This window comes from Boleophthalmus pectinirostris, unplaced genomic scaffold, assembly GCF_026225935.1.
Source record: "Boleophthalmus pectinirostris isolate CB_2022bp ecotype Guang Dong unplaced genomic scaffold, ASM2622593v1 HiC_scaffold_2, whole genome shotgun sequence".
NCBI lineage: Eukaryota > Metazoa > Chordata > Actinopteri > Gobiiformes > Gobiidae > Boleophthalmus > Boleophthalmus pectinirostris.
In genome coordinates this window covers 12,518,465-12,531,326 of record NW_026571152.1, presented here as the reverse complement: position 1 = coordinate 12,531,326, position 12,862 = coordinate 12,518,465, and the positions used below count along the sequence as shown (strand labels likewise).

The 12,862-nt window shown below is 40.5% G+C and overlaps 1 protein-coding gene across 1 annotated transcript; it reads left to right on the top strand.

Annotated features, from left to right (window-relative positions):
- The first annotated feature begins 6,933 nt into the window (after positions 1 to 6,933).
- LOC110160325 (calcitonin gene-related peptide-like) lies at positions 6,934 to 11,179 on the top strand. The gene is made up of 3 exons (XM_055155410.1): positions 6,934 to 7,019; positions 7,308 to 7,424; positions 11,026 to 11,179. The coding sequence occupies exons 1-3, from the start codon at positions 6,934 to 6,936 to the stop codon at positions 11,177 to 11,179; spliced, it is 357 nt and encodes a 118-aa protein (XP_055011385.1).
- Positions 11,180 to 12,862: the final 1,683 nt, after the last annotated feature.

The window sequence follows — 12,862 nt, the reverse complement described above, 5'->3', positions numbered from 1 at the left end:
TGTGCAGTAGACAGACCTGAGGCAGTGCACTGGTGTATGCTAATGCTAAAGCTAGAGCTAATGTAGAAGGCAAACAGTGATGGGAGGAGCCTGGTGGAGGTGCACAAGTGTCTGATCATGAACATCACACAGAGCCAAATCCAAGACTCTGGAAACAGACAAATGCTCACGTGTATTTGTATGTCACTGTGAGCTGCTCCAGAGAAGAGGACAGTGAGGGGAAAGGTGAAGCCTCCCCACCAAGATGAATTCTCTCAGGCCCAGCAGTGGTGTGGAGACTGACCAACTACAGAGAAGCAATGGGAGATCATTTTATTTAAAAAAAAAAAAAAAAAACACACAAAGACACTCTTCAGTTGTTAAAAATTTGTTTATTTTAAAACATTTTAAAAGCTGGGAACCACCAGTGACAAGGTACAGGTGTTCCCAATGTAGGAATCAGATCTGGTTATGATCCTGGTGTAGTCCCTCAGATCTGGTTAGGATCCTCTCTGGAGCCTGGTTGAAATCCTGGTCTAGTTCCTATGGGGCTCTAATGAAAAGACTGTTCTGGAGAAACTGTAATTAGGTTAAACAGAGTCTTTATTGATCCACTTTCCTCCTCCTCCTCCTCCTCCTCCTCCTTCTCTTCCCCTCTCCTCATCTCCTCCTCTCCTCCTCTTCTCCTTGTCCTCCTCTATCCTTCCTTCCAACATCGCATTCTCCCTTTATCTATTAAAATCTCTGTTACTCCTGGTCTCCTCTCATACTTCAGGACTAAAACAGGACTAAAACAGGACTGAACCAGGACTGAACCAGAACTAAACCAGGACTGAATGAGGTCTAAACCATGATTACAGAGGTTGAGGAGTATCAATACTGTGTGACATGTAGTCTTTTCTGATTTGGAATAAGTTAAATAAAATGAAAGGTAAACTAAATATGTTTATATAAAAGCTTTAAACCTAAAATAGAGGTTTGTGCAGTGAGTTTAGTTTTCTACATCTGCTCCTTGCTGTAAAAAAAACAAAAAAACAAAAAACAAAAAAAAACTTTAAAGGTAAAGCAGTGTTAATGAGAATACACTTAAATAAAGGTATAAAAAATGTATATTTGACTTCCTGTTTGAATGGGCTCCAAATGAAATGACGTCATTTTGAACCTGCGTCAGAAAAAAACTGGATTCACTTTTACAGTGTTCGATTTTAACTTTTACTCAAGAGATAACTCATCAACTACAAAGCATGTGACCCCTCCTCCTCCTTCCCTCCCTCCCTCCCTCTCTCTTTTTGATTTCTTTTCCTCCCTCCCTGTCTCTCCCCTCAACTCCCTCTTTTGCTTCTCCTCCTTCCTCTCTTCCCCCTTCTGCTCTCCCCTCCCTCTCTTTTGTGCCTTCTCTCCTCCTCTCCCTCTCTCCTCCTCCCCCCCCTTTCTCCTCTCTCCCTCTTTTCTTTCTCCTCTTCCCTCTCTCTCTCTCCCTCCCTTTCTCCTCCTCATCTCTCCCTCTTTCATTTCTCCCCCTACCCCCCCACTCCCTCCCTCACTCCTTCTCGCTCTCTCTCTCTCTCGCTCTCTATCCCTCTCTCTTTCTCTCCTATACCTCTAAACTCATATGTTTGTAGAGTTTTTACTTTATATACGTCTGATTTTTATGAATGAAGCGATGGATGACGCCAGTGTGAACGTGGGGGCGGGGTACGAGCTCCTCCCTGCCCATTGATTGGCTGCTCCTTAGGGCTGCAGAGCTGTGATTGGCTGGTTTGGGCTCTGTGTGGGGTATAAAGGAGGAGCAGAGCCGCAGACGCTCAAAGCCAGAAGCCAACACAGCGTTCATTCTTTTAGACATTTTTAAAAAGTGAAATAAATACGGTTTTTCATCTTTTGGTTTCGCCGCTGATTCTCAACAAGGTAAGAGACTTTATCTGTTCAGAACTGTTAAGAGTGTGGTCACAGGGCGCGCCAGGATTTACTCTCTAAAAGTTTACTTTTTGTCTTTTCTTTATTATTATTATTATTATTATTATTATTATTATTATTATTATTATTATTATTATTATTTTACCTTTTTAATATGATTTAACATTTAAGAAGAAATTTAAAAAGAAAATTCAATTAAAAAATAATTCTTTAAAAAAGCATTTTCTTAGAATTTAAAACAAAAATAATCTTGCTCTGCTTGCCATTGATCAGGAGACATGAGCCATTTATAACTTCAAAAATGTTTAAATTCAAAAATTTCTGTAAAAAAACATTTTGAAAATATATTTAAATATTAATCATAATTTATTTTCAGTTTGGGAAAAAATATATATTTTAAATATATTTTATTAAAATCTTCTTCAGACCTGGTGTAGTCCTGGTTAGCCATGGTTTAGTCCTGGTTCAGTCTTGGATTAGTTCTGGTTGAGTCCTGGTTTAGTTCTTGTTCAGACCTGGTTTAGTACAAGTTAGTCCTGGTTTAGTCTTGGTTCAGTCCTGGTTCAGTCCTGGTTTAGTCCTGATTCAGTCCTGGTTTAGTCTGAGTTTAGTCCTGCTTTAGTCCAGGTTGGTCCTTGTTCAATCTTGATTTTATCAGAGGCAGGCCAGTATAGGAGCGTTTCAGCACCACGGACAGCGGCTCTTACCTGTGTCTCTGCTCAGACAGCTCTGATCTGTTTAACATTTTATATTTTAACATTTTAAAATTTAGATTTTATTTTTTTCTGTCACAAATTTTTTTGTTTTAGATTCTTGAGATTTGAACATTTGAAAATGAATCTTTCACATTTTCACGTCTGAACACCCACAGCGATCCGTTGCATTTAGAATCAGGATTTCAAATATTTCTCAGTTTAATTATAAAAATGTAGTCATCAAAAATACAGTTTCCTTCAGAAAGATGCGTCCTCTCATGTCACTTTAATTTTTTAAATTTATTTATTCATTTTTTAAAGTCTTGAACAAAATTAATCATTGTCTGTGTAATTCCTCAGTTATCCAGGTAGGATCCATAGCAAAATAAAAATTAAACTGGACAGCTGAGTTGACAGAACTGAATTAATAATTATAGAAAAAAATAACTGTTGATGAGTTAAAGCTGCACTATGTAACTTTTCCACAGGAAGACATTTAACTCTTCATAAGTCCAAGTTACAAGTCACGTCTGTGGAAATGTGGCCACAGTCACAGTTAGAATGCATGTTTATCCAAGATATTTTTGAACAATAAAATCCTGTAATAAAATTATTGGAAGATAATTGACTTTAATCCCACACTGTGGAACCTCACGGGCAAAGCAAGAAATCCCCATGGAGACAAGCAGGTTGCTTATCCTCCATCAGAAAAGTTTAGATCTCAGCAGGAAATTTCCAAATGATCTCCAAAAAAACAGTGTTTAAATCTGAATTTTTTTTAGAAATTAAAATCTGAAATCATGACGACGTGAAAATCAGTCAGATGTGAGAGAAATGTGAAGAAATGAAATGAAAGCGCTTCAGTCTCATGTGAAAATAATAAGCACATAGTGATAAAATAATATGGGAAAACATTTTCATTAAAGTAGCAGACAAAAGTAATTTAATTTAATTTGAAAAGAGATTAGAAATGATAAATGTAAAAAGCATTAGGAGTGATTATTATATTAAACTACCACAGTGTCGTGTTTAAATCTATTCTCTTGATTTTTACGTGCCTATTTTTGTTTTCTTGTTGCTTTTAAACTGTGGAATTTCCCCATAGTGGACAAATAAAAGTTTGACACCTTTATTCTATTACTATTACTATTATTTTGAACTTTGAGCATGATTTAAAATATATACATATTTTCATTTCCTAATTTTTTGGACAGGAGCTCTCGGCCATGGCTCTGATGCAGACGTAGCTCATACGCTTTTATGTCAGAGAGAAATATAAAGACATTAAACATTAATATTAAATGAGATGTATTTTCAGAATTATTAGAACGATTCTTTCTTTTCTCTCAGTATTTAGTTTTACAGGAGTCAAAATCTATTCTGTTTTTTGTTGCTGCACAAATTTCAACAAAATCTTAAAATTAATTCAAAATGTTAATAAAATTTGTCAGAATTTGAAAATGTACTTTTTTTAGAGCCAATAAGATGATCATTTGGGGACGATAATGAAATTTGAACCAATATTTTTGAACGGAGTTGATAATTGTTTTAATATTTAAATTATCTACAATGTTACCCACAGATCTTTTTTAGCACATAGCTCGGCCAAAACCACATATCGGTCTTCAAAAAATTCAAAAAATTTAATTCAAAATATATTTAAATGTTTCTTGTAATTTAATCTCAATTTGGAAAAACTAAACAATTTTAAAAGTCCTGGTTTAGACCTGGTTTAGTGCTGGTTCAGACCTGGTTCAGACCTGGTTTAGACCTGGTTTAGACCTGGTTTTGTCCTGGTTTAGACCTGGTTTAGACCTGGTTTAGACCTGGTTTTGTCCTGGTTTAGACCTGGTTTAGTCCTGGTTCAGACCTGGTTTAGTCTTTTTTTAGACCTGGTTTTGTCCGGGTTTAGACCTGGTTTAGACCGATAGCTGATACACTAAAAACCACAAATATTAGCACAATATATTATTATTATTAGCATTATCTTTAGTTTAGACCCTCTTCTGCTCAAACCAGAAGAACGTAATGAAACGATTTAACAGAAAGATTTTTTTATATATATTTATTGTTTTGTCCATCAGTAACTCTCCACCACAAATGACTGTGGTTCAAAATGAAACCTGCTTTTCTCTTTTTCTCTTTTTTCTATTTGAATCTAATCTTTAATAATTTAAAATCTCAGAGCGCTCTTTTTTTCCCCTGAGTCTTAAAATAGACAGAATACGCTTGATTTTATTTAGAAGTGTAAAAGAAAGGGATGAGATGGAGAAGTGCACCTGTGGAGGAGCAGAGCAGAGGAGGAGGAGAGGAGCGAGGGACGAATAAATAGAAGCTTGTACAGTAGAATGGGGGGATGGAGGGATGAGACAGAGATGTGGTTTACGTGTGAGGTAAAACATTAGAGATGGAGGGATGAATGAAACGGGAGACTGTGGTGAGAAAAAAGAGAGAAAGAGGGATTTCAAAGTGTGGGCTCCCTCTTTAGCTAAATGCACAGATGATGGAGGGATGAGACGGAGGTGAGGTCCCTCTGTTAGACCGTATGGGAATGTGTATGTGTGTGATGTAGGAAGATGTTGGGATGAGATCGTTCAGTTTCAGGAAAGAGGGATGGAGACTGTGTTTAGATGTGTCAGTGATAGAGGGATGAGAAGAGAAGAGGAGGAGGAGTAGTTTCTCTTTTGAGTTTTAAGGCAGTGGTAGGGATGGAGAGATGAATGAAAGTGTATTAGGGGTGTGTGTGTGCGTGGAGGGGGATACGGATGGAGGGCTGGGACAGACGAGTGTGTGTGTTATAAAGACGGAGGGATGAATGAAGGTGTATTACGGGATGCAGTATAAAGATGGAGGGAGAGATTTAGTGTAAAGGAATGAGGGGTGAATGTGTGTGCGTTATAAAGATTGAGGGATGAGACAGACGAGTGTGTGTGTGTATGAATGGAGGGATTAGACAGAAGAGTGGTTTAGTGTAAGAGAATGGGCAGTGATAGAGGGATGAGTGTGGGGTGTGTGCGCGGAGGGGGGTAAAGATGGAGGGATGTGACAGACATGTGTATGTATGTGTGTGTGTGGAGGAGGGGGGTAAAGATGGAGTGATGAGACAGACGAGTGTGTAATTTCACTAATGCACTGAGCTCCGGTGGGACCAACACTTCTGGAACTCTGCCACAGCCTCCATTTAAAAAAAGAGGAGTGGGAGGGGGTAAAGAAAAGAGGAGGAGAGGGGGGTGAAGAAGGGGAAGGGGGGTAAGGAGGATGAGGAGATGGAGGAGAGAGAAGAAAAGAAAAGATGAGAGAGAGAGTGAGGAGCAAAGAAAGAGGGAGAAGGTGGAGGATTGTGTCCGGGAATCAAACAGGAGACCCTCTAGTTTAAAGGAATTTAAGGAAAGTGTGACGTCACAAAACCAGGTGTAAACCAGGATTAAATAAGGTCTAAACCAGGACTAAACCAGGACTAAACCAGGTCTAAACCAGGACTAAACCAGGTCTAAACCAGGTATAAATCAGGTCTTAACTAGGTCTAAACTAGGTCTGAATTAGGTCTAAAAAAAAGGTCTAAACCCAATCTAAACCAGGTCTAAACCAGGTCTAAACTAGGTCTAAAAAAGAAGTAAACCAAGTCTAAAGCAGGTCTAAACCAGATCTAAACCAGGACTAAACCAGGTCTAAATCAGGACTAAGCCAGGACTAAACTAGCTCTAAAATATATCTAAACCAGGTCTAAACTAGGTATAAATCAGGTCTTAATTAGGTCTAAAATAGGTCTGAACTAGGTCTAAAAAAGAAAGATCTAAACCCAATCTAAACCAGGTCTAAACTAGGTCTAAAAAAGAAATAAACCAAGTCTAAAGCAGGTCTAAACCAGATCTAAACCAGGACTAAACAAGGTCTAAACCAGGTCTAAACCAGGTCTAAACTAGGTATAAATCAGGTCTTAACTAGGTTTAAACTAGGTCTGAACTAGGTCTTAAAAAAAAAAAAAAGGTTTAAACCCAATCTAAACCAGGTCTAAACCAGGTCTAAACTAGGTCTAAACTAGGTCTAAAAAAGAAATAAACCAAGTCTAAAACAGGTCTAAACCAGATTTAAACCAGGACTAAATCAGGTCTAAGCCAGGTCTTAACTGGGTCTAAACCAGGACTAAAGCGGGACTAAAACGGGACTAAACTAAGTTACCTGGAGAACATACAAACTCCACACAGACACAGGTAGAACATGCAAACTCCACACAAAGACCCAGGGAGAACATACAAACTGCACACAGAAAGGCTCTGGAGCAGTTACAGTAGAACACTTTGTTATATAAAGTGTGTGCTCCTGTTTGTCTTCCTCAGGGACCATGTTGGTAGTGAAGATCTCTGCTGTCCTCATCACCTACGCTCTGCTCCTGTGCCACGCCCACCGCTCACAAGCCGCGCCCACAAGGTACTATATATGGGCATGACCATAAAGACGCTGCTCTGCTCTGTAACTAACTATTTGACCCTGGGGATTTTATGACTCTATTTTGTCCCTAAAATAGGATATGAACATTGATAACAATCAGGTTTGATCGACAGTGTTGCTCAGCCTGTACTGCTGCTTTGGTTGGGTTGTGGACGCTTAGGGAAGGGGCGTTATCTCCAACACCCTCTTTGGTTGCTACCTGCGATCAGACTTCAATGTATGGAACTGGTCTCTGGTCTCTGGTCTAAGGTCTTGTCTCTGGTCTAGTTCCAGGTCCAGTCTGGACTCGGTCTCCCTCTCGGACTTGGAGGTCAGAAGACTTTTGAACGCGATTCTTCGAGAGTTTGTCCAGATGAGTGCAGAGGAGGAGCAGGACACCACCAGGTGAGAGCGCTCTACCAAACACTAGACGGGGTACATGAACAAGTGAATGAATAAACGAGTGAGAGAGAGAGAGAGAGAGAGAGAGAGAGAGAGAGAGAGAGAGAGAGAGAGAGATGTGTTTACAACAATGAATCTAAAAGGTCCTCCACTGCACAAAAATGACCCATGAACTTTAAGTAATTTTGTTTCATTCACACATGTTTGAGTAACACTTTATTATTAGTCTGTCTGCAGCTCCAAAGATCAAAATGTTCTGTTCCATATCGTGATGTCATGAAGAGATGTTAACAGCTAACTTTTACCTTTATGTTCACTAGAGATTGGCAAATCCAGGGCTAATATTGGCCAAATGATTCTAGTGAGGGTCTATGGAGTTTAAAAACACAGTGGAGCACACAGTGGAAACAGGAGTGTTTCCTGTTTGAGAGAAGAACTTAATCTAAAGATGAGGATTTGTGTGTTATACATGTGTGTGTGAAACAAAACATCTAAGTTGGTGATTCAAAAAAAAAAAAAAAATAGGTCAGAAGAAAAATTTTAAGTTGATCTAAAAACACATTTCATCAACAGAGCTAAAATAGTCACATTCTTCTGAGAACATGTGAGGAGCAGGTCTGAGTGAGGTCTTTGAGGATTCACAATTTCACCTAAATAAAAGTTTAACTAGGAATAAACATGATATAAATAAAATATATCTCAAGTCCCCGCATGCATCTGTGCATCTGAGCATGAGGCATGAACTCTGAGATACAGCATGAACCTGTGAATGAAGGAGGGATGGAGTGATGGAGTGATAGCGGGATGAGAGACAGAGAGGATGAATAAGTGAACTATGGAGGGGTGACTGAGAGATGATAGAGAGATGAATAGATGGAGGGATGAGAGGTGGAGGAGGGCATGTTTGTGTTGAAGTTTGAAAAGCATGGTCTTAGTTCATGCATGTTTATCTGTGATGTTCTGACTCACAGCCTCTCAGATTCAGGACCAAGGCTTAGACTGGACTCAGACTGGACTCAGACTGGACTCAGACTGGACTCAGACTGGACTCAGATTGGATTGTGACTGGACTCAGATTGGACTGTGACTGGACTCAGACTAGACTAAGACCAGGACTCTCACTGGACTCAGACCTAGTTCAGGTTTTGGGTTTAAGAACAAATGAAAAAGAAAATTTTTAGTTTGTTGAGTCTGTGAGACCTGAGCTGCATGAAACGCCTCTGAACCAACCTCTGCATGTCTCCTACCTCCTACCTCCTCTTCCTATCTCCTATCTTCTGTCTCCTACCTCCAACTCCATATTCCCTATTTCCTATATCCTGTCTCCTACCTCCTTTTCCTGTCTCCTGTCTCATACATCCTATCACCTCCCCATCTCCTCCTTCTATCTCCTCCTTCCTCCTCCCCTTGTCTCCTCCTTTCATCTCCTACCTCCTACCTCCCCTTCTCCTGTCTCCTGTCTCCTTGTTCTCTGGAAGTCGAGAGCGCCCCCCTCTGTCTAAGCGCTGCTCTGGCCTCAGCACGTGTGTTCTGGGAAAACTGTCTCAGGATCTGCACAAACTCCAGACATTTCCTCGAACCAACGTGGGAGCAGGAACGCCGGGGAGAAAGAGGAGCACAGTGTCCAGTGTGTCCTATCAGAACCTGGAGAGAGAGAGAGAGGCGGAGCGCGGGGGGGCACTGTCAACACTGGGCCAAAGGTTCAGTCTGGACCAGGACTGAACACAAACTTTAAACAATAAACCTGCTCTAAACCCAGCCACACACTGCGGAAGAACCACCAGGAATCTGTTGAACTTTACCTGAAGGAGACAGGGAAGGATGGAAGGAGACATGAGGAGACTAGGATACATCTTAGGAAGCATTCTAGGATCCTCAGGAGATGTTGTGGTTTTTTTTTTTTTTTGCCTTGTCCTGTAGTTATACTGAGCCAGAATCTAACCCACAACCTCAGAGTCTATTGTTTTCTTTAAACAAAAACTACAGAACAACTTTGAAAAATATTATGAGGTGTTTGAGCCAACATTGTCCATTAAATTGACTTTTTCCACACATGTATGGACCAAAGTGGGACATCGTCTTTTGTCCAGTAGCACACTACAACATCTCCTCCTGGGTCAGTCTAAGTTTAACAGTCAAAGTACAGAAAGCTCCTTCCATCCTTCTTATCTGACCTAAGAGTGCTTGTTCTGCTCTGCATGTCTCCTATCTGATCTCCTCTCTCCTCCTCTCCTTTCTCTTTGTCTCCTCTTTCCTTGTCTCCTCTCTTCTAGTCTCCACTCTCCTCCTCTCTTCTCTTCTCGTCTCCTCTCTCTTTCTCTCCTCTCTCTGTCCGCATGGCCTGATCCTGGTTTAGTCCTGGTTTGATCTTGGTTTGATCCTGGTTTGATCCTGAGCCTGGTGCCTGACGTTTTTCACATTTTCTTGTCTTGAGTTTTCTCGTTTTCTTCCCTGTCATAGACACAGCTCTGGATCATAAAGTCAGATGTGATCACTCATTTTAATAAACATATTTTTCTACATCACAAACTCTCTGAGTAAGACCAGGACATGCTCTGCACACAAACTCCTGAACAAGAGTGGAACTAAACATCTGAGACGCAAATCAGGCCCAAAATATTTGAAAATAAGGCACATTGTTCAACTTCTCTTATGCTCACATTTGGGGTAGATTTAGTTTTAGTGAGAGAGCAGAAAAGAACCTAAAAACTGGAAAACTCAACATTTGTTAAAAAGACCACATGTAAACTATAATGAAGCCTAGAATAAATATTATTTTATTTTATTTATGTATTTTTAAGAATAGAAATGAAGAAGGAGTTTTAAACTTTAGATTCAGAACAATTAGAACAGTGTAGACAGTAGGAATGTGAGGAGCTGCTGCAGACGAAGCTCACACTGATCCTGAGGTAAGGTCAAAGGTCACACAGTGTGTGTTCATATACGTGTTTGTGTTTATATATGTGTATGTTCGTGTGTGTGTGTGTGTGTTTGTGTTTATATATGTGTATGTTCATATGTGTGTGTTTATGTTCATATATATGTGTGTGTGTGTGTGTGTGCTCACAGACACATTTGTGTGTGTGTTCATACATGTGTGTGTCACTGCTAGTGTCACTGCAGTTACTTAATTTAGAACACAAAACACTTTTTTTTTAAATCCACTCCATCAGGCTGTGATGAGCTCTTCCTGTATGAGGCACCTGCTTCATGCAGAGCGCCCCCTAGAGGAGGCCGTCGAAGTGACCTGGGTTAGAGCGCCCCCTAGAAGAGTCTCTGTAGCTGCTGCAGTAACCATGTCAAACTCATTATTTTATATATTCAATAAAAGTACTGCAACACTGAGGCTGTACTGCAGTAGTAGTGCTAGTAATAACAGTACCTTTTTGAAGTACTTCACAAAAGCATGTATGTAACATGACCACATGTGTCATGCATTGTCTTGTTTAGAGTTTAGTACAGCAGTAGCATTAGTGGTATTTGCAGTAGCAATAGTAGTAATAGTACTTATTGCAGTATTAGTGTTTAGTGTAGTAGCAGCAGTAGTAGTAATAGTAGTCCAGGTGTAGTAGTATGAGTACTTATAGCAGTACTTTTTGTGTAGTACTTTACAGAAGCGTGCTTGTAACACGGCCACATGTGTCACTCATCGTCTCGCTGACTTCCTGAGTCGTTCGGGGGGAATGGGAAACGCCCACTTTGTCCCGACCAATGTGGGAGCCAAGGCCTTCGGGAGGCGGAGACGGACCGTCCACTGACACGCCCACAGGAACAGACTCCACCCACAGCCATGCCCCACGACAGGTGACATTTCTCTCTCTCTGTCGCTCAATCTGTCCTCTACCTCCCCAGACACCTCCTCTTCTCCTCTCTCTCCTCTTCTCTCCTCTTTACCCTCTCCTCACCTCTGCTTTCTCTCTCTTTTCTGTCTCATGCAAACCCCTCTCCTCCCTCTCTTTTTCTAATCTCTCTCTCTCTCTCTGTCTGTTCTTTTCTTTCCTCTCCTCTTTTTCTTCAGTCTCTCATCCCCCTCTCTCTGTTCTCTCCCTCCTCTCCTCTTTTTCTTATGTCTCATCCATATGTGTCTGTTCTTTTCTTTCAGAGGTGAAGGAGTGACATGAAGTCCCCCTGACGCAGATCAAACTTTCAGAATAAGAGCCGGTCTCAGATCCAGGACTCATCCTTTCAAAATAAAAGCCTGAAGTTTCCAGTCAAAGCACTTTATGTTGAAAGAGAGAAAAGAGTTATTAATAAAGATTTTTATACCACTCAAACAACCACACTGTCTCTGGCTCCTGACTGGTCAATTTAAGGTTCTGTCCCCAAGAAACAAAAACTGTCGCAAAGCTCAACACTTAGGGTGATTAGAGTCAGTATAAATAAATAATTAAGCTAAACTAAGACTAAACTAGGACAAAACCAGGACTAAACCAGGACTGAACTAGGACTAAACCATGATTAGACCAGGTCTAGACCAGGTCTAAAGCAGGACTAAAACAGGACTAAAACAGGATCATACATTTTACTTTAACATTACTTTAACATGTGATTGGTTTATACAATGTGTCATCAGAAACCAGCTCAGAGGTCAAAGGTCACAGATATTAGTATACACATTCAGCTCTGTCAGGGAAATCTAAATAAATGCAGACTTAATTACAAAACTGAGAAGATACATTTATGAAGTTTAGAATGAGGTCATATTAAAGGACTTTGACCAGACCAGAACCAGGATTTGGACCAAACCAGAACCAGGACGTGGACCAGACGGATCACAATCAGCACTACATGTAAGTGCCTCAGAAGGGCCTGACGTCCCATTAATTACACCATTGCACTGACAATACAAAACTGATTTAATCTTGGTTTAGTCCTGTCCAGTCAAGGTTTAGTCCTGGTTTAGTTCTAGTTTAGTCCAGGTCCGGTCCTGGTTTGGTCCTGGTCTGGTCTTGGTCTGGTCCTAGTCTAATATTTTGCAGCTGTTTCACATTTTTCTCTCGTTTTTTTGGAACAAACGGAAAAAACTAAACCTCAGAAATGTTCCGAGTCCAGTTCCCAGAATCTAGACCACAAATGGACCCGTCAGACCCGAGACCCGACTAGAGACCAGATGCCTGATACCAGACCAGGACCAGACCAGGGACCAGGGCCAGACCCAATCCAGGACCAGTCCAAGATCCCAGAATCCAGAGCATAAATGGATTCATCAGACCCAAGACCGTAGATCTGGTACAAGTCTAGACCTGAGAGCCTCGAGAGTCCAAACCTGATGTGATTTAATTTAATGTAACATGAACCCTTACACTGATACACATGTTAAAGGAACAGTCCGGAATTTTGGTCATAGGACCTAATTTCCTAGTGAGCCAGAGTGTTGGAGACGTGTGGAGACACTTTTTGAAATATTCCATCCAGTCCTTGTATTTGCAGAGGTCGCTGGT